Here is a 22,856-nt window from a genome sequence, read left to right as displayed (position 1 = left end):
ATTTAAAATTCTAGGTCGACAGATTCTTTTTTCCTTTCTGCATTTTGAAGATGTCATCCATATTTATCACCTTTTCTACATATAAAGTGACTTTTTTCTCTGAGTGTTTTTAAGATTTTCTCTTTAGCACTGATTTTCAACATCCTAATTATGTGCTTGGTGTGGTGCATGTGCATCAGTATGCAGTGGGTTTTCGTGAGGTTCTTCAATTGGTGGGTTTATAGTTTTCATCAGTTTAGGAAATTCAGGTCATTATTTCTTCACATTTTTTTTTTATGTTATCTTCTCTTCTTCTGGTACTCCTTGGTACTCCAGTAATACCTGGTTGATCACATAATATTGTCTCATTGAGACTGTTCATTTATTTATTTCATTATAATTTGCTTCATTTTATATAGATTCTAATGCTTTCAACGTTTTTTTTTTTTTTGTTTGTTTGTTTTTTCTTTTCTCTTCTCTTTTCTTTTCTCTTTAGCGTTACCAGGGTGTATCTAAAGTACCTTCTACTCAAGGGACAGTTCAGCCATAATACAAAGGTGTGATCCTTCACGGCTCTCCATTCTAGCCAAGGACTCTCTGCTTACGAACCTTGGAAATTATTCAGCTTAAAATGCTCCTCTTTATTTACCCATCCTTGTGGAGTTTTACTGTATGCATGTACCTAGTACTCAGCAAAGACGCAAGGAGATCAAGGCAAATTTCTAGAGACTATTCTCTGTATAGCTCCCTTTTCATCAGAACTCAACCCTGCAGCCTCCAGCCATCCAACCTCCCTAAATTCTGATCTTGATCTCCTCAGTTCAGATTTGTGTTCTCCTTCTGCACTTGCTGGCAGGAAAGTGCCTCCAGTTAGAAAGCTGGATTGATTATAGCAATAACACTTCTCTCAGAGATCGCAGCCCTGTACTACCTGTGGTCTGATATCGAGGACATTGAATGTAGGTTTATGTAGGGAGAACTAGTATCTTTACATTATTGAACCTTGATAGCCAAGTAGAGCAGCATATATCTTCCTAATTTATAATTTTATTATATTAAGTTAGTATCTATTCCTATTTTGAGTTTTCGTCAAAAATTGATGTGTATTGTCTTCTTATGCCTTTTCTTTTTGTATACAGGTGGTCATGATTTCTCTTTGATCTATTGGTATAATGATTTATGTTTATAGACTTCATAATAAAGAGCCGATTTATACCTTCCTGTTATAAAACCCACTCAATTGTAGTACATTATTACTTTAAATAAGCTACTATATCTTATTAATAAATGCTAACATTTTACTTTAGATTTTTGCATAGATTCTTGATTACTTTTGACTATTTCAAAATTCAAATTCCAAGCCTTCATTTAGAATCCTTAAATAAATATAACAGGCTTTGAAAGTCATAAAAAGAAGAATTTTCAGGCCGGGCACGGTGGCTCACGTCTGTAATCCTAGCACTCTGGGAGGCCGAGGCAGGAGGATCGCTCGAGGTCAGGAGTTCGAGACCAGCCTGAGCAAGAGTGAGACTCTGTCTCTACTAAAAATAGAAAGAAATTATCTGGACGGCTAAAAGTATATATAGAAAAAAATTAGCCAGGCATGGTGGCGCATGCCTGTAGTCCCAGCTATTCGAGAGCCTGAGGTAGAAGGATTGCTTAAGCCCAGGAGTTTGAGGTTGCTGTGAGCTAGGCTGATGCCACGGCATTCTAGCCAGGGTGACAGAGCAGGGTTCTGTCTCAAAAAAAAAAAAAAGAAAAGAAAAGAAGAATTTTCAGAATGCATGAGGTAAATGCATTATTGTGGTGCTTGGTTACTTTTAACTCTGTAACACTTCATTTGAATGATTTAGTGTTCACATTTTTCTTTCAAACTAATTAAGAGAATCATTTTGTGTTATTCATCTTGCTTATACGACAGGTAGTTTGGTAAGGAAAAATAGGATTGTTTTTATTAAATCTTCTCAATAGAATGTGCCTGTGTTATAAAATATAGGTGAAACCTGTATTTTTATGGTATATTTATCAGAAAAACAATTTCACCATCCATCAATATAGAACTCAGTTCTCATTAATTCAGTTACATGAGATGTTTTTCCTCTTCACAGGTTCAGTTTAACTTGCAGTTTACAAAACCAAATACATCCCTAGGAGATGTTCAGTCAGGAGCAACTATTAGTATGCCTTGCTCAGCTGATAAGGAAAAGTAAGTACTTATTGACATAAAATTTAATGTTTGCCCTTTTGAAGGTTATCTTAAAGAATTTTTATCAGTGTTTGAAAGCTATGGTACCCACCTATATATCTGATATATTTTAAGTTACTGGTCAGTGGAATTTTAAGTTGAGTCACTTTTACCTATAAAAAAGAGATTTCTCATCTATTTTTTTAAACTTTGGGATACTCTGAGACACACAGTAAAATTTTGTCTTAAGAGATTTTGCTACATAACTGAATATTGCCCTTTTAAGTATTTTTGGGCATATACGTAGAAATCTTTTTTGATTTCTCATGGTCAGCTATTTTTGTTTTTGTTTTCCTGTATGGCTGTGTCTGCCCCTGGAAGCTCTCCATTTTTCTGATTTATTACTTCCAGTGTAACATAGTGTAAGAGACTAGCAAGTTAATCTGCTAGAAATTTATGGTGAATAAGAGTAAAATGGTTTGTGACATTGTCCCATAGATAATATAAATAAGCTTTAATGCCAATTTGTGACTTGTTTTGCCTGCTCACATTCTTTCCCTAGCTTTTAGATCTTAAATACGGTTTAGATAGTAAAGTTTGTTGACCAAGTGACTTGTGGTTAAACAACATATACATGCAGACTTTTCTCTCTGGATAGGCTTCATGTTTGTAATTTATTTTTAATCATTATGGTTATTTACTTAAAATTTAATAGCTTTAATGCCTGTCTGCTGACACTCATTATCATGGGCTATCACCATCTCAATACATTGCAAACTGAATTACTAACATAGTTTAAAAAGGGTTTTTATCCTAGCTCTCCTGCCTTTATACATTAGGTCTTCTGAAATTGCCACTAGGATGAGTATTAAAATAGTTAATGTTTGTGAACCTCCCTTTTTAAAAAAGATCAGAATTCCTGGAGGTCCTGAAATGTATATATTTGCTATATTTAATATCATACTTATTCATGAGGCAGAGCACCTGGTATTCCTATTAATGGTAGAGAAACATAATGTTTATATATTTAATTCATCATATACACCAAGAGCAATTTTATTAGCAGAAAATATGACAATCATATTTATAGTACAAAATCAATAATCTGCCCATAAAATTAGGACTGTTTTTTCTGGTTTATTTGTTGTCAGCTAGTAAAAAGTGGCAGTGGGTATCAAGATTAAGAAAAAAAGTTGAAATTAAAAAAAAAAAATGCCTATTCACCCACTTATTTTCTGAAAATTGGGAAAAGATCAACTAGCATTTAATTTTAAGGACATATTGTCATTGTTTTGCAAGAGCCTTTAACTTCTTATTACAAGTGTACTACTAGGGAAACTTAATACTGAACAGAATTAGAAAGCAGGAATGCAGTGGTGGAATGGGAAAAAATACAGAAATATTCTTTTTTTATTTTATAAAATTTCACATTTGTATTCATCTGACCAGAGTTCATTGTTACTATGTATTAATATTTGATAATGATTACTTTGAAGCACTACAAAATTTTGAAGAGCTTTTGGTCAAAGAAAAAATAAAAATAAATCTTATTCATTGTAAATACAGGATGAGATAGAAATTATTAAAGTAATTAATAGTGATATTCTCAAGGCATGTATCTTTTTTTTATATCTATCATGTATCACTTATGTGCTGTTTAAAATTTTATAGTACTTATAGATTTTCATTTCTTTTACAGTCTTTATCTCAAGTCTTAGAATTTTTAATTCATTGTAGTTTACTCTTTACTGAGAAGGATACTTTGATTTATACGTAGACAAATTATTTGCTTAGGAAACCAGTGAATATGATATGAACAAAGTTAAGCTATAAATATAACTTAGTTATCTTATATATAGTTTATATGTGTATATGAGACAAACCTTCAAAATTAACTAATGAAGACAAAATAAGACTTTGTTATTACTATTTTCCTTTTAAGTGGTGAAAATTTAGGGCTGGAATCCAAATACCTGAAGAAAAGGGAAGATAGCATTCCTTTACGTGGACTCAGCCAGAATCTATTTAGTAATTCAGGTGAGAAGGCATTTCTGAATTGGACTCTGTACACTGTGGTTTACTTGAATGTATATACAAAGACTGAGTGAGTACCAATAATCTTATTTTGTCTTCATTTGCAGACCATCAGAAAGATGGCGCTCTAGGAGCATTACAGACCTCTTCCAAACCCACAGTGCTCCCTTCTACATCTTCAGCATATTTCCCTGGGCAGTTACCAAACAGTTAATTCTAGTGTCATGTTTTACTTTTTATTGACATTTTAGAAACTCAGGTGGTTTAAAAATATGTTAACATAAATCAAATCCTAAACAAGCAAGTTTCAAATTTATTTCAGCTACTGTAGATTGTTTGGATTCTTTATTAAGTGCTGCTGTTGTTTATGGCAGTTTATAGGAACAAATTTGTACTCAGGGATTGGTAGATTCTGAGTAAATGACTTTTGGTTTGTGAATGTGGTATTTTATAGGATAATAGTATGAATTTTATTAAAATCCTTAGAAATTCAGTTCTAAGGAATTAGAGTTAATCCTTCTAAGGGAGAGTCTAATCATATTGAATATCTGAGTAAATTAAAACCTGCTTAAAATGTAATAGTATGAAACCAAAGAATGCTAATAATTCATTTTTATCATTTTCATTGGTAAGTTTTAAATTTACCACCTGAAAATTATGAGGGAAAATTATCTCCTAAAATATGTGTATTATTGATGATGTTTACATTAAAGGGAAAAATCCTAAATTAACCTTAAAAGACTGAAATGAATTAAGCCTTAATAGCAAGTAAATGTGAGTAGTTTCCTTGAAATACTTGTTGAATGAATCTACTAAATGACTGTGATGTATTTGTAAAAATAATTTGGACAGTGTATTTACATGACTAGATTAGGTATAAAGTGCTTTAGTCATTTGAGCTGGAAGGATTTTAGTGCTTTCCTGAAGGTTTTCACTCATCCAATTTTTTTCAATTTGGATTTTTATTAGTTATGCAGTTAAGTCTGTATCAGTGGAATTGTTTTAAAATTGGCATCATACAAAATCTTTACTATAAGAGCATCATGAATATTCACTGTATTTGTTTTTATAATATCAAAACTTTGGTTGATTTTAACATTAATAAAGTAGGCAAAACAAATAACTGTTAGAAGTTACAAGTTTCTTCTCTTCCTTATAAGTTTCCAGTAAGAATTATTTCTTGGAAAAAATTAGGTGATTTAAAAAAACTCACCCAGAATTATAGGGCCCCAATGTTTTCTTGTTGACAACTGTCCAATACCAAGTAGTGTTCTTTTGTGTCCTCCAAATCAATTTTTGTCTGCAGTGCTAATGCTCATGTGACAGTTTAAAAATTATATTCAAGTACTTTATTACAGATAAGGAAAAAGACATTTCAGGATATTAATGACATACCAACGTTACCGGGTTCCACGGTAAGACAAAGAATCTTTGCTAACTTTTTTTTATGATGCCACTATCTAGAGTCTTGTTCTTTGAATCTGCTGGTAATTGCCAGCTGTCTTAAACTAGGGATCTAATCTGAAAATTCAGTAACTAATATTAGGCAGTGACTCTCCCCCATTTAGATATACTACATTAGTAAGAATATCTGGTTACAGTATCTTGAAAGCACTTACTATTCTGAAAAGAAGCTTCTTGGTGATATTGGAATCTGCTTTGTTGTAAATACTATATAATATATATAAAACATTGTGACAGGTTTGGGATGGAATACATGACATACAGGTAGCTCTCTTTTTTTTAAATGTAGATACCCCTTTCCATATCCACACATGGAAAATTGAGAGCATTTCCAAAAGATAGGATATCGTTCTGGATACCAACTTGCTGAAGATGTTTTTGTATTAAATGTATATATATATATGGCTTCCAAGTATTCTTTGTTCTACCTCTTAAAATTTTATTTGAAATGGTTTTGCAGTGTAAAATTGTACATGTGTTAATAATCAAAATGTTGCATTTAATGTTATTTCTGTAAACTGTGAGCTTTGTAATAAAGTATTAAAATTACTTTTGGAGTGTTATAAAAGAAATAAGATTGATCACAACATCTATGCTTAGAAAATCAGGTACTTCTTGGTTAATATGCATATCAAGTTTTCATTTCTTTCCTCTTATCTTTCTACAAGAGTATTTTAGTGAGGGAAAAGAAATGGATTCAAAGAGAGAAGAGATAAAGTTTTGTTTTGTTACTGTAAAAATAAATGATTATGGTAATATAAAGCCCAAACAGGTCCTATTGGGATTCACAGATCAAGACTTTTTTTTTAAAAAAGGAAATCATTAAAATATTTAATTTTATTAACTGAATATTTACATTTAAGACCTTATTTAACCATAGTGAGTGTTCCAAATTTAAAAAGCATTAAGCAATAACCACACGCAAGATGAAAACAGTGTAAACTATACAATACTTTATGTACAATTTTTACAAAGTAACACTTTTTTAAATAATATAACTGGACACAAAAATATACACTTTAGAGAAATTCACATCAGTAATCGTATAAAGCTCTCCTCTAGGGTCCTGAAAATTTAGGACAAACATTAGCTCTGTAAATAAAGTGTTACTGTGACAGTCCTGAAAGGCCACTATATATATTTATCTACATATAGATATCACATTGACATTTTCAAGGCTACCAGCTTTACTATATAATTTTTAGATTATGTATTCAAGTGTTGAGGTTCTTATGATTATGCAAACATTAAAAGAATAGTGGTATAAGAAGTATCTGGGGAACAAATTTGAGCCAGCATTTAGGTTTACAGGCTCTGAACACCCCAATTTAAATTCTAAATGGCTGATATTTTTTCACTTCAAAAGTGGTCGTGAATAATGTTTAAAATAAAATTACTGCAAAGAAGCTTGAAACATGATTCCGATTTAGTACAATTTTCTTAAGAGTTTTTTTTTTTTAATGCAAACAATTCATTTACCATTTCTTTATTTTAGTGCATCTGCATTAAGGCTTTGAATTATTTGACCCAAGATTTTATAATATTAAAATCTGACTTAAGATTTTAAAATGTTAAACAAGTCCACAACCATACTACCTACTCTGTCTCACTGAGGGTCAGCATAAATAGAGTTAAAGCTCAACACCTTAAGGAAATGGTAGCAGAGACATATGCTAATATCTAAGAAGTTACATATATAGTTTTTAATTAAAGGATGTATAATAAAACAAACAGCTTAGTGGCAAGAAATTGGTGCTAATAAACAAAAGGTTTCTTTTCAAAAGAAATTGTAACATCTTTGGAAAACTGTCCGGTTCTTTCTTTAGTTCCCACCTTCTTTAGTTCCCACGGAGTTCATGCAGATACATTTCTTAAGACAATCTTTAAAGTACATTGTGGATGGAAATGGAATGTACATCTGGAACTAGAGGTGAAAACTAAGACCTGGGTGCTGATAGAAAAATCTTCCTGATTTTCAGTCGTCACACATTTGTGTCCTGGAGTAAAGGTTCTTTGGCCTCTCCTGGCGCTTGTGTACTATGAGGATGGCTGTGACTGCCACAGTGCTTTCTCCAGCTGCTGGACCTTAAACTTAAATTGGTATGTTCCGGAATAAACAAGGCAACAAGCAGAGCCAGCAGGACTGAACAGGCTCCAAATAGGAAGGGGGGGCCAGGGATGATGGAATTCTGAGGAAGAATAAAATAATTAGGATTTTTGCACACATTTATTCATAAGAAATTGCTTAGTAGTAATTGACTGCTATGAATTATAAGCCAAAAGGGACATTATCAGACTCTCAATATAAAATTCTAGGGATAACAACTGGCAAAACAGCCTCTGGAAAAAAAACCATATTGTCACTTTTCAGCACAAAATCTGAACACAGACATGAACCTTCATTTAATTTGTTAGTCCAAGAGGAAAATATTTATAGTAAGATCTCGAAATCAAGTAGCATATAATATTGGCTATAGTAGCAGAATCAATACCATTTTCTTTGTTTCAAAAAGGTAATTATATTGACTGAAAGAAAAACACAGGTTATTACAAAAAGAAACACACCTTTGTTTTAGCTCAAAATTACATGCATTCATTCTTAGCAAAAACTTGCACTGCCAGTTGCACTTGTGGGGTAGCTCACAAATATTCTTTTTTAATTTAAAAGTAGACTTAGCTGGTTGGAAGATTAATGTGGAACTCTGCAAAATAAGCCAGTAAAGTGATGAGCTGTCTGTATTGACTAGTATGACCAATGTTGTTTGGCATTAATATTTTCATTTGTAAGGAAGGAGGTTTAGTAATCAGGTGAACAAAGATGGATGGGTGCCATGGCTCACGCCTGTAATCCTAGCTGGGAGGCTGAGGCGGGAGGATCGCTTTAGCTCAGTAGTTCAAAATCAACCTGAGCAAGAGCAAGACCTCATTTCTACTTAAAATAGAAAAAAATGAGCTGGGCATGGTGGTCCTCGCCTGTAGTCCCAGCTACTCGGGAGGCTGGGGCAGGAGGATGGCTTGAGCCCAGGAGTTTGAGGTTGCTGTGACCTAGGCTGATACCATGGCACTCTCACCTGGGTGACAGAGCGAGACTCTGTCTCAAAAAAAGACCAAACAAAAAAAAAGATATTTACCAGCATATAAATGACTTTTCATGCAGAACAGGCTTAATATAGAGAACTATGATGTTACAAAAGTCTCAGATAAAAGACAGGCAGTAGTATAGACAAATAGCTGTTTCACGTGCCATTAGGTGTAATTTGACAAACTAGATATTTTAAATAATTTTTCATTCTCAAGGGAGGAGGAGTACATACAGCAATTTCATAAAGGAATACAGGAGAATACAGTCCCTCAGACTTTGGTTTTTAAGTGTTTTATTTTATCTGTAATAAGAATCTCACATGAACGCATCTGTGACCAAAAATCATTACATTTTAATCCAAACTATATAATTTTATCATGTGAATGAACAATTACCTGCTCAAAGTGGTGCTGAGGGCTTGTGTTTGTTCCCAGGTCTGTTCCTGTTATTGGCAGTTCTTTAAGTTCCACATGGAATATGTAGAAAATGAATCCATAGAGGGCTGGTCCCAGACCATTGCATAATCCTCGAATTCCTGTTATCATTCCTTGAACCACACCTAAATTGTTTAAACAAATTATCATTTGGTAAACTACCTATTTTTTCATACCCTAGAAAAAGTACAAATATGAAATCACTTGATCTAAAAATGAAGGCATTTATCAGACACTAGCAATTTATAGCGACGCTATTAAAAACTTAGGAGCCATCAGCTCTACAAAGTATAGTAAGCTGCCTTATGCAAACAGGAGCTCAGATGTACCAATATGAAGGTCTAACATAGAAACAAGTGGGCAGAAGCACTTTATTTTCCTAGATACAGGCTTCAGAATGTCCTTGGTGAAAAATCAGTCATGAGTTCACAAGTACTAATACAAATGTTAAAAACTCTGTCCCCAAGTAGCTATTTCAGACATCTTTTAGTCAAATATACACCTTTTTATAGTTTCTTTGATTTTTGTTTATCTCTCTGGGATCTTCTCTCCAATTTAAAATGCTATTTGCTTTAGCCATAGGCCTTTCCTTCCTTATGTATCAATCACTGCCACTCTTTTACAACACCCTTTTTTCCCTTATGACTAGATAAAACATATCCTTTTCAAAGAATTATTCCTCATCTGTTAGCAATTACAAGAATTAAATGTTCCCACCACAAAAGCATAAGACAATAAAAAATTGTTTGCTATGTTGTATATCTTTAGATAACTAAAAACATTAAGATTTTTTAAAAATTAGAAATAGGGGTCTTGCTATGCTGCCCAGGCTGGTATTGAACTCCTCCTGGGCTCAAGCAGTCCTCCTGCCTCAGCTTCCCAAGTAGCTGGGACTATAGGCATGCACCACCACGGGTGCATTAGTATATTTGGTATATTTAACTAAAAGATATCTGAAATAGCTACTTGGGGACAGAGTTTTTAACATTTGTATTAATACTTGTGAACTCATGACTGATTTTTCACCAAGGACATTCTGAAGGCTGTATCTAGGAAAATAAAGTGCTTCTGCCCACTTGTTTCCATGTTAGATCTTTATATTGATACATCTGAGCTCCTGTTTGCATAAGGCAGCTTACTGTACTTTGTAGAGCTGACGGCTCCTAAGCCTGGCTGTAACCATAAGATTTTAATAAAAGGGCTATGAAAGTATACCAAGGTATCTAGCATAACACAGCAAACAATAAATAAATGTTTAGTGAATATAAGGTGGTCAACCTTCATTACTACATTTTCTAGCAAAAGAACAGACAGAGCCACATATTAAAGTGAGAGACGAAGGAATATATATCTACCTAAGGATAATACCCTAGAATCTACTTTTCCTGTTTACACTTGAAAGCAATTTTCAAATTCTCTACCCTGAAGATACACTTGTATTTCAGTACTTAGGCAACGGAAAGAACACAGGATTAGAATATTCTGTGTTTTTAAATAATTATCACTGGTTCCCTTATCAACTAACTCACCCTGTTGATCAGCATCAGCAGTTCGTGAGACGAGTGCACTGACAGCTGGAAAGGTGATGCTAGACATGGCCGCTACTGCCCCAGCAGCCCACATCATCCTGCGATCAAAACAACAAAACAAAAACACTAAATTCTTTTTCTCCACTGTCTCTGTTGCAGTCAAACTACATATGTAAAATCAAGTAACTCCTGCTGCTGTACGGGAAAAGGAGAATTGGACTTGCTCTATTCCTTTCTTACTAGGTGACTCTGGGTATCTCACTTAAAAGTCTAACCCTGAACAAAAACACAACCACTTATTCACAAGAATGGTGTGAGATGTTATAAAACTGGGACATCATGTTCCAAACTGTAAAATGTATCGGGTATTATTTCTGCACAAAGTTGAGAGATTATGTTGAGAGTAATGTATAATACAGATAAAGAAACATTATCAAATGTTTCCAAACATGTGAAGCCAACAAGTCTGTCAGCAAGGGTCTCCACAAACTTGTAATTCAGTGTGAAGACATCACTGATTTGATCTAATCTTTAAATTGTAAAGAACAAGTAACTTGGATGCTCCTGGCTCGATATTTAAAAGAAATGTTTTACATAATTTGAATTCTGAGCACCTCTCTGTAAAAGCTAGACTAGAAGATCATCCACCAAAACACACACTTGATGCTTACTCATATCCAAGTCCAAACACAGATGAAGTGGTGACTTGTTTGAAACATCAGTGCAAACAATAGAGTTCAGTCCTGTAATACCTGAGCACAATGATACTGCACACGTGGGCAGCCTGACACCAGCATTGCTACCATCAGCTGCCTGCAGGAAACCACACTGGCTGAGACAGAGCATGAAGCTGGGACCAAAACCACTGGATTTTTTTCACTTCTGGTTTGTGGTCAGTAATGATCACTGGTGTTATACAACTTTTTTTTTCTAATCAGAAAAACAAAAATGGTAAACACTAACTTTCAGGACCTTGTTGCCATGGAATTACATAGTTTTTTCCTAGTGACAAACTGATCTAGATTAAATGCTCCTTAGAGATTCAAAAGCTCTACAGTCTCATTCAAAAATTCAGCCTGTCACTTAGCTATAAAAAGTTGCCTTTCTGTCCTCAAGCTATTCTAGAATATATAAATACACAAGTGGGAGATCTGTATTATATACATTTTAGAAAAAAAAAGCATAGCAAGAGACAGACTAAAGTCTATGCCCTAGGTAAAGCAAATAAAGAAAAAAAGGCTAACACCAAAATTAAGAAAAATTAACATTAAAATATTTATACCTACCAAGGTTCTGAACCAAAGCCATACCATGCCAGCTGCAATATTTGAAATCCCAGACCCAATAAAATGGTGTTCTTATTTCCAATTGACCTCATAAGTAAACTCAAGACTATTGTCTGGGAAAACAAAAAACAAAAAAACAAAAAAACAAAATGGTTTATCAGAATAAAGTTTTTAAAAATAAAAATAAAATATTTTGTGACTTCTTTAAACCTATAATACAAAAGGATTATTATTACTACTTTTATACAATTTGACTTTTAGCAACAATTGCCCTGAATATACCTGAGATCATTGGTCCAGGTGATATGTAAGCAGATGAAAGGTCTCTCTGCTGATACAAATCCAGATTGACAGAAAGAAAACTGAAAGGCAAGACTTTCTATTCAGGACTGCAGACCACTTAAACCAGAAGTTGAAAATGGTAGAGTCACAAGATTCTAACTAATGGTTTGGGGGCCTATTATATAATACCTTTTATATAAGTTTTTTTAGGTCCGAGTTAATCCAAAATACTTATTCCCCCAAGTAAAGAAAAACTGACACAGTACAATGATTACCCATATATTCTTTACCTAAATTAATCTATTGTTGAAACCATGAAGCTTTTATAAACAGTAAATCAATTTAATAAGAATAATTTGGGAGAAGTATGGTATAATAACCAAAAGCACTGAATTTGGAAAAACAGCCTGGATCGTAATCTTGGCTCTAACTAACTGTGTGGCCGTGGGCAAGTCACTTCACCCTAAGCCTCACTTTTATCTCTTTAAAAATAAGGATAATAGCACCTGTTTCAAAACCTTGTCATGTGAATTAAATGGCATATATTTATATGAAGTGCTTAGCATTGGGCCTAGCACATAGTAAACATTTAATAAACAATATTATTAGTGGATGGGTTTTCTTATTAGACTTTTCTTTCACAGTTAATAGAAATTCAGCAGTGATTTTGGGACAGTAGATAATATTTTTTGCTACTTTAAAGTTTTAAATACAATACTGTATAAGACAGCAAATAAGTCTATAGAAAAAGAAGTAAAAATAATTTAGGAAATCACTGTGACAGCTGACAGTCTAAAACTCAATTATAAAATACGGTAAGTTTAGAATTCTTTAAATTGAGACAGTCTGAACAATTTAATCACAAATATGCCAGTGAAAAGCAAACGCAGATTCTTTTAAGGATTTTTGAATAATTAGAACTCACAGCCTTCTTAAGACTTTCACTTAAATCACTTGAGTAAAAGATTGAGTTCCACAAGGCCTGGCTCCCTTGCAGAATCACACACCTCGGCAACCGCGGCCACAGAAGGGAACTCACCCAAAGCCAGCAGTTAACCAAAAAAAACTTCAACTGAAAGAAACATTTGATCATCTTTTCACTATAAAACCAGTATTTTCCACTCTGACAAGTATGCTTAAGATTTTCAATTTTTATTGTCCCCAGTCAAATGCAACCTGTATGATCTTGTTACTTCCTTCTAAGGTGGTAAATAACCTTACGCATGGTTTATGGGTCGGCCGGTGGCCAATATTATAAAAATAACCAAAAGATTAGAAATGATTAGGATTTTAGTATCTCTTGATTTTATTTGTAGAATGTATCAAAGACTGGTTTCAATTAATTATGAAAAAGCAAATTATGAGTATACCCAAAGCTCTGTGGCATCATCAAATTGTCTGGGAAGGACAAGGAACTATACGCAAAGTTAAATAACTTTTGGGAAACTACTTTCAAGAATGTCCCCAAATGTAGCAGTTTCATCTAAAAAGCTGTGATTCCTTTTATGGCTCTAGGAACCCACAGGGCAGAAAACATTTGTTCTCATCATTCATTGCTAAATGCAACCTAAGAGGAAGGAGTGCTGTTAAAAAATAGAGATTTCCCCTGTGATGAAAGACCTGCCGCTTCAGCCATGAGACAAGGAAGTGAAGAACACTGACCAGCAAGCCCAGCTCAGTGGGAAGAGGATGAACTGGCCAGCTGCGTACCCTGGAGCATGCATCCTTTCAGTAATGCCAGTCTAAGGAAGCTGATGCTTCTCAAGCATAGATCATGAATATTACAAAAAAATGCTTATAAGATGCAGTCAACTCATAGCCCTTCATCCAGCTCAGCTAGCCAGTAAGTATTTACTTATAGAAATTGGTATCTTTCCCTTTGTGGGAAGCTATTCTCAAAGAATAAATCCCAATTCAATAAAAAAGGCTCAGAGAGAGCATATTACTGGCCCCGTTTCCATTTTATAGATATGCTAACTGGAAAAAAATGGTGAATATATTTTCTTAAGACCATGAGAGGAGTTATTAAAATTGGAAACAGAATTCCGAAATACCAATCCCCCCTGCCTGGGGTAATGTCCTACATACAGAATCACTGCAGCAGGCCTACTGCTGTGTGAACCTCCCCTCACATCCTATCATCTTGTGACCCAAAGCCACAAGGACACTGATACTTATCACATGACATTCTACCTGGGGACACAGATTTTCTTCTCGAGGGCAGGGACTTTTCTCTTATTCACCTTTGTATCCCCGGCACCTACTAAGTTCTTAATAACTTTATAGAAAGCATGTATGAGTTTTAATGTCACAATATTCTCAACTCAATAATGGAATAAATTACTTAATACAGTGTACTAGACAGAAAAAAAACTGGCTTCCCTTAATTTAACTCTCATTTTGAAGATGAAAGGACTGAGTCCCAAAGGTTAAATGACTTAACCAAGATGACATGGCTGATTAACGGTTAACACTGACATCAGCTTGGTCAGTCTGTCAACAAATATTTGCCAAGTTCCTAATAAGTCCAACTCTTATATTGTAGGTCTGACAATGGTGAAAAAGTCAAAGTACCAGTCAGCACGTAGACTACATTCTAGTGGAGGAAAGATGGATATGAGCATGCTTATTTAACAAGTAGGATACTTCCAGGTTGTAGCTGCTATGATGAAAATAAAATAGGGTAGTGTGACAGATATGCTGCTTGAACCAGGATCCAGGGAAAGCCTTTCTTTTTTCTTTTTTTGAGACAGGCTCTTGCTCTTTCCCAGGCTAGAGTGCAGTGGTGTCATCATAGCTCACCGCAACCTCAAACTCCTGGGCTTGAGCGATTCTCCTGTCTCAGCCTACTGAGTACCTGGGACTACAGGCTTGCACCACCATGCCTGGCTAATTGTTTAATTTTTCATAGAGGCTGGGTCTCACTGTGTTGCTCAGGCTGCTCTCAAACTTGTGGACTGCCTCAGCCGCCCAAAGTGCTGAAATTACGGGCGTAAGCCACCGTGCCTGGCCAGAAAGTAAGTTTAAACAGAAAAGAGATGAGATTAAATTTCTATTTTATAAAAATTAACCCTGCCAAGTGGAGAATGAACTGTAAGAAGGCAAGAATGGAAGGAGAGACACCAGATGAAGGCCACTGCCATGGCTTAGACTGGGTTCCTAGTAATGAAGAGCATGAAAAATGCTCTGATTCAAGATATATTTTGGAGATAGAGGTGACAGACTGGATGTGGGCTAAGGAGAAAGAAAGGAATCATGAATATCGAGATTTCTGGCCCACATAACCACAAGGTGGTGATGCCACCAAATGAGATCAAGAGCACAGGCAGGGAGAGTGGGGTAGGGAAAGCCAGATTTTAGTTCCGGCCGTGTTAAGGCTGAAATGTCCAGCCTGTGTGTCAAACAGGAGCTCAGGAATTGGCCTGGAGGCATGTAGAGGACTAGATATGAGAATACAGAGGGAAAAAATGTGTAGAACTAACTATATCCACGTCCTCTTATAAATATATATTTAGTGAAAGTGTTAGGAACTCACATATCAGTAATGTGGCCTATGGCAAACCACACAGAAAGGGCCCCACAGGGGACAGCGACTTGGCTCTCCCTGGAAGGTGGGTCCCTCCAGTGTTACCAGATCTAATCATTGTTGGGGAGAAGCTATCCATAATTTCACATAACACCTCCTAACTTTTAAATCCTTACTATTAATAAGGTTTTAAAAACACTGTGGGAAAAAAAACCAATGACCTTTAATTTAGCACCTGCTGGGTTACAGGCAGTGCAGGGTGCCAGGGTGACAGAGATGAATATGATACAATCCTGACCTTGAAATTTATTCAGAAGTCCACTAGAGCTCACAAACTACTGAGGTAAAAATATCAGAAATAAACAGAGGTAAAATCTATACCACAGTGGATCCTGTACAATCATAGAGATATGGGAACTCAGAAAATGGATACTTAGAGTAGAGGAAGAGGAGAGAGAAAATATAGCAGGAACAAAGGCACACGGGTAAGAATATAAACAGAGGCACAAATGATAAATGGAGAGCTATGAGCAGCTTTGTGCTGCTGGGGAAGAGGGAGAAAGACACTGGTCTTTTCAGTGGCAGGAGAGGTCAACAAGGGACAAGTCATTCTCAATTGTATATTTCTGCATAAATGAGAATATAAGATCATTCTTCTACCTTTGGGGCTATATAGTATCTTAGTAGTTCATATACAACATAAAAATGTAGTATCAATTTTTAAATGCAGAGTATACACTCCTATTCACCTGTTTTTGAAGTCCAACTAATTTTTTCACTGTTCCTTAATATGATTTTCCATCTTAAGAACTGTGCTTCTAGGTAGGCAGGAAAAGCTAATGGTCACTTACAGACCTTATCCCAGTGGGCTGTGTGGCTGTTTAAACCTATGCAGGGTCAACAATGCTGGCTGGAGCGCTGCTTGCTCCTTTCCAGTCTTACTGCCTTCAGGACTCTGCTCCCTGCAGTGATCTTTCCAATATAAATCCAACTACACCCCTCTCCTTTATTTATATGTCTGCTTTACCAGATTCTGTGCTCTGAGACTGGTTTTCACCTTATATCCTTGTACCAGGTGCCATCTGATGAACAGAGGAAAATCCCTCTAAAGCACCTACAACTCATCACTTAGTCTGCAGTGTTACTGCTCAAATTTATTAGGTGCCTACAGTTCCCATGATCAGTTAAATATGAAACAGAACTTAAGACCTTACAGCTATCAATCTTTTAAGTGCCATTACAGTAAATGTTAGCCTGTTCTCTTCACCTAAATCTTAAACAAAATATTAGCAAATCTAATCTCAGCAGTGTATGGAAAAGAAAACTAAGACCAGGTTGGATTGAATCCTAGAATTGCAAGGTCAGGTTAACCTTTTTTTTTTTTTTTTTTTTTTTTGAGACAGAATCTCACTCTGTTGTCCTGGGTAGAGTGGAGTGGCATCATCATAGCTCACTGCAGCTTCAAACTCCTCGGCTCAAGCCATCCTCCTGCCTCAGCTTCCCGAGTTGCTGGGATTACAGGCACATGCTACATTGCCTGGCTAATTTTTCTATTTTTAGTAGAGACAAGGTCTCACTCTTTTTCAGGCTGGTCTCAAACTCCTGAGCTCAAGCAATCCTCCTGCCTTGGTCTCCCAGAGGGCTAGGATTACAGGTGTGAACTGGCCTCAGGTTAACCTTCGGTAATTCATCAAGTTGTACACTTACTACTTGTATATTTTCCTTTGTATTTTACTTCAAAAAGGTACATTTTTTTAAAAAATCATTTCTATATATAGGCCACAATATATTTTCCTATGAAGTTGTAGAGTATTTATCTGATGGCTAGGAATAAATATTTAAATATAGTTAGTTTTTCCAGATCAAGGCTTTTCAGAACAAAGCTGAAATCAGAAATAGTACTAATAGGCAACGCCATGTATATGTATGTATGGGGACATAGGGGAGGTATGTTATATTATAGGATGTAAATTTAAACTTGAAGTTTATCAGTAAACCCACCAAATATTCATAAATGATGAGATCTGCAGAAGGCATCCTACCCAAGAGATGGTGAACCAGCCAAGAATCCAATTAAAAGGACCTTATCTTCCATTTTCTTAAAAGTAGAATAAAACAATGAAAGCTGCAATCTAGTAGATTGATCTAAGGTGGGAAAAAGTATTAACAGAGTAGATCATTTTCAGAGACTCTAGAAAAAGCAAAGCCAAATAGCAAGAAAGGAGTGAGGCTTTTTACAGAAAGAAGAAAGACCCTGTTTGAGAGAATTATGGTCACTGGAGAAAAATAGTATTTTACTGTGGAAAATAGATAGTTTGGAGGCCAGGATGAAGAAAATTGCCTAAGAAAATCCAAATCCCTCTGCTGATTAGTATCTTATTCATCAAACAACCACTATTTACCAACTGGGCTTCCAAGATACATACTTTCAAGTCATTCCTTTGCTCAAAACCCTCCAATGGCTTCCTGTCTTACTCAAGTCTTATAATGACTTACAAGGCCCCACTCAATTTGGTCCCTCACTTCTTCTTGGACTTCACTTCCTAACACTCTCCCCTTGTTTCCTCCACTAGAGCCATACTGGCTCCCTTCCTATTCTTACACACACCAGGTACAGTCTCCTTGGGGTTTTATTTCTGTTCCCAGTGCTTATAATTCTCTTTCTCCAGATATTCCCATAGCTTGTTCCTCATACCTTTGGGTCTCTGCTCAAATATCACCTTGTATCAAGCAAGGCCTTCCCCCCAACCCATAACACTTTGCCGCCAGTTACTCTCTATATCCCCTTTCCCCTTTTTCTCTGTAGTTCTCATTATATCTGATATGTTTATACTGATTTATTTATTTTCTGTCTTATCCCACTAGAATGTAAATGCTAGAACAGCAGGAATTTAGTTAAGTTCACTGCTATATCCCCAGTGCCTGACATATGGTAGGTATTCAATAAATATTTGTTGAATGAGTGAACCAATAGTAGAACAAGGACTAACAACAGACATAAGATTTCTGACTTCATACTAGTGTATACTCTAATGCACAACAATAAGCTGGCTTTTTGGTTTATACATCATATATTGATTAATATATGTTAGTCCCAAAAATACTAGCTACAGTAACAAAATTCACGTTTCTGAACCTACAAACCTCAAACTCCTGACTTTGGCGACTCCACTAAGATACCATTCATTACTCTATGAGGCCCATTTCAATGGCCACCCAGGGTCACCCTCTATGACATCATTCTAAACAAAAAACTCACCTGTGCAATAATGGAAAGAATGCCAAGGACTGCTATAAATGCTGCAACACTTTCTGGTGAAAATTTCATTATCTAGAAGGTTTCCAGAAAAAGTAACATTAATGAATAAAAATGTGTACCAAATAGCATACTAATGCAACTATTTATATATTAACATTAAATGGGCCAGAAAAAATAAATGTAACTCATTTATAAACAACACATTCTTTAGGAAAATATAACATGTCTTAACATACTAAAAATACCTACTTATATGTGGTAGGTCCCTTGATTTGGATATACTAAATTGGAGACAGCTATCAAGCACTCAGAATCATTTTACAAATAAATATTGTAGCATTTTGTGTTTTATAAAGGTATTGATAAAGGCTTGATCTCTACCTAGTAAGATTAGTGTCAATGAGAAAAAAAACCTTTTTTTCTTTTGTTCTCATTTTGGCTAGCTGCTCTACTTATATATGCTCTAAATCACAAAGAAACTGTTTGGAGCAGGTGAACTGATTAAATCATCCCATCACCTCTATAAGCAACAGATAAACTCACCATCTATGTTGATGGAAAAAACTCTATCTTTTTGTCTAAGCTAATAATCTGAATATACAAAATACCCCCATAAGAAATGCATAAGGAACATTAGCCACACCAAACAGTAAGTGAAGTCTAAGGGACTGTTTATAAAACGATATTCATTTTTGAAGGTCTCTACTGTCATAGCTCTCTCAAGATTAAATATTTTTATTATGGCACTAAACAATGAAAGTCAAGTCTACCTTGGTAGAATAAGATTTTACCTGTCTGAGGTATAAAAAAAAGCTGGAATATTGGCCTGCCTCCGGTAGGTAGGAGAGAAACACCGTAATGCAGATTAGCAGTACTATGGAATCTTGGCCCACTTTTTTTAAGGACTAGAACAAGAAAAAGACCAATATAAGGTTTTACATCAAAAACACTTAAGAAGATTCCTTTTGATAGCACACACAAAGATAACTAGTTGCCTTTTTTAGCTTATTTCATTCTCCCCAAACTATTCTGAAAAGTATTTCAAAATGTTAAAAAAAATCCTTCAAGATGTTTACCCAAAGAAACATCCATAATAAAATATTAATGCTGCACTGAATCACAAGAAAAGGAAAAAGTGTAAACTTACTGCAAAGGGGTCAGCCTGCTCCCAGGAAATGGGAGCTCCCCACGATGCTGGCCGCATCTTCTCAGGCAATGACTCTGGCACAGCCACGAGGATAAAACAAATATCTAGCAAAGCTATTGCTGTAGCTAAGACCACCACTAAGCTGTCCCCATACACTCGTCCAAGGTAAGCTCCAATTGCAGGACTGGTGACTAAACTTGCAGCAAATGTTGCTGAAACCTGCAACAAATGAAGGATAGAAAGAAATTAGTCAAGATGCCTTTTTACCTCAACACCACATAACTCCTTTCATCGTCTTGACTTACGTGAGACCTGTTGCACTCTCCCTTTCCTCCTCCTACCTATGCCACTTTTCTTACACTCTCTCTTTTGCAGGAAAACAAAATAATTCAATTCTTGCCTTAAAAAAATGTAATAGCCTCTCAGGCCAGTGACTTCAAACTTTCTTTTAAGCTTTGGAGCCCTTTGTTCAAATAAATCCTATTGACAAATTCATAGGTAAAACAGATTTTAAGAAAGAAAAAAAAAAACTGTTTTAAATGAGGAAGGGTTGGGGGCCTGGGCATTGTCTAAATGCTCCCTCCCTGACTGCCAGTCATACGAGTCCTGAGAGCACCTCCACAAACTCTTAGTGCTCCCTGTGAAAGGAATCTAAAATCCACTGTTCTAAGGAAATCCAATTTCATTGTGACTTTTTTCCAATATTAAAATTAAAGTTAAATGAACATTTGTCTTGATACGTATTTAGGGCTAGCTGAAATAAAGCTTAAAAACTTTGAAATTTCTCTTCTCATCAATAATAGTGTTAAGCCCTGGCACAAACTGAACTTCGTAATCTTTTTAGGTGGCAGGGTTAGGAAGAATGACGTCACACATACCAGGCATTGAGAACAGCTCTCAAACTCTGAGGAAGTCTATGCAAGGCTAGTGAAGATGGAGATTAAAGTAGAAAGAACACAAGTAGAGAAAACCTCTTAACCTCAGACATACCCGGCCTACTGGAGGAATGGCCTGCAAATTAGCAGTAGATGTGACAGCAGATAATACTTGATAGCAACCACACTCACAGTCAGGCACAGTGGAGTGGGCCTGTAGTCCCAGCTACTCAGGAGGCTGAGGTGGGAGGATCACAGGGGTCCAGGAGTTCAAGTCCAGTAAAGGTTAATCAGGAATTTATGTTGGAACTTTATTCTGTTCCTGTGCCATTTTTGACTTTTGGATGGAGACTTTAATCTTCACAGCAGTGCTTATTTGCAGCTGTTTATTGCTCAAGATAAGCAATTCAACCTTCAAAGGTCAATTATTTGAACAAATACATAAAATTCTAGTAATTTCAATCATCTAGCTATCAATCCAAATGTCCATCAACTGGTGAATGAATGAACAAAATGTAGTTTATACCATACAATGGAATATACTACACAGAAATAAAAAGAAACAAATTGTTGATATATAGTATCAACATGGATAAATCCCAAAATATTATGCTATGTGAAAGAAGCCAGACACAAAAGACTACATTTTATATTATCTCATTTATATGAAATTTCTAGAAAAGGCAAAACCACAGAGACAGAAAGTACACTGTTCATTGCCTGGGGTCAGAGGTAAAATGGAGACAGATGGCAAAATGGGCATAAGGGAACCCTTTGGGCTGAGAGAAATGTTCTAAAACTGGATTGTGGTGGAATTTGTTCCAGCAGCCTTTGCTGTGGTCTCAGAGGGACCTGGGTCTCAGCAGGAGACCTGGAGCTCTGGCACTTGTGTAGGGAAAGGGACAATGGTTCTCACTGTGAGTGTCAGTGAGTTATCTGAGGGCATTCACAGAGACCACATTTGCAAAGCGGTGAGCAAAGGTCAGAGTATAGGTGTTTTATGCCATTTCCCTTCCTAATTCTCCCCACCTATTGGTCATTTCTTTCTGGTTAGAAAGAGGACCACAAAGATCAATTCCCCCCTTTGATTTGCATCCACAGTATTTCTAGAAGATTTAAGTGGTCATTTGCCACACTATGCCTTTAATATACAAAGTCTCCAGGTTGAAAATTGTTAATTTCAAAGCTTTGGCTACAGCAAATTAAATTACTTCAGTTGGACCCCCGCCCCAATTTGGATTATGGTGATGGTAACACAACTGTATAAATTTACAAAAATTCACTGAATTACATACATAAAATGGATCAATTTTATGGTATGTAACTATACCTTAATAAAGCTGTTTAAAAAACTCCTATCACCAGCTTCATATCATTTAAGTTTCAAGTTTAAAACTGAAATCATTAGTTCTTTTTTACAAGTTTGGCCCTATAGGTATTCCCCTTACCCCAAAACTTCCTAATTCCATGATTCTTTGTTATAGTGTCCTTTGAATCGGAGCTCAGTCCCTTGTAAAACTAAGATTCAGCCTGACAATATTTGGTCCTTATTTATTAAAAGGTGCTTGTCCCACATTTACTGAAACTCATCACTGTCCTACTTCTGGCTAAGAATGATATGTGTATTATTGTGCCTATAGTAGCCATTCTATTGCTAGATTTGACAGATGATAGATTGTACCGCCATTATTTAGTTTATTTACTAAAATAGTGTTCAGGGGTTGGCAAACTACTGCCTGTGGCCTAAATCTAGCTAAGAATGGTCCTTACATTT

General features: G+C 35.6%; 2 protein-coding genes across 2 annotated transcripts in view; one reads left to right on the top strand and one right to left on the bottom strand.

Annotated features, from left to right (window-relative positions):
- The window catches only part of SASS6 (SAS-6 centriolar assembly protein), a 38,473-nt gene extending 32,268 nt beyond the window's left edge, over positions 1–6,205 (top strand). Inside the window, exons 15-17 of the mRNA XM_069478287.1 lie at positions 2,088–2,185; positions 4,107–4,201; positions 4,306–6,205. Coding sequence (XP_069334388.1) covers positions 2,088–2,185; positions 4,107–4,201; positions 4,306–4,412 — 300 coding nt within the window. The 3' untranslated portion in view covers positions 4,413–6,205. The remainder of the gene's footprint in view (positions 1–2,087; positions 2,186–4,106; positions 4,202–4,305) is intronic.
- A 266-nt stretch (positions 6,206–6,471) lies between these two features.
- Positions 6,472–22,856, bottom strand: part of MFSD14A (major facilitator superfamily domain containing 14A) — a 40,464-nt gene continuing 24,079 nt past the window's right edge. The window contains exons 6-12 of the mRNA XM_069478292.1: positions 20,208–20,426; positions 19,852–19,965; positions 19,061–19,132; positions 11,994–12,106; positions 10,708–10,805; positions 9,140–9,303; positions 6,472–7,851 (exon numbers count right to left, since the gene is read on the bottom strand). Of these exons, the coding sequence (XP_069334393.1) occupies positions 7,645–7,851; positions 9,140–9,303; positions 10,708–10,805; positions 11,994–12,106; positions 19,061–19,132; positions 19,852–19,965; positions 20,208–20,426 (987 nt within the window). The 3' untranslated portion in view covers positions 6,472–7,644. The remainder of the gene's footprint in view (positions 7,852–9,139; positions 9,304–10,707; positions 10,806–11,993; positions 12,107–19,060; positions 19,133–19,851; positions 19,966–20,207; positions 20,427–22,856) is intronic.

Source organism: Eulemur rufifrons, chromosome 8 (assembly GCF_041146395.1).
Source record: "Eulemur rufifrons isolate Redbay chromosome 8, OSU_ERuf_1, whole genome shotgun sequence".
NCBI classification, from domain to species: Eukaryota; Metazoa; Chordata; class Mammalia; order Primates; family Lemuridae; genus Eulemur; species Eulemur rufifrons.
This window is presented reverse-complemented; position numbering and strand designations above follow the sequence as displayed.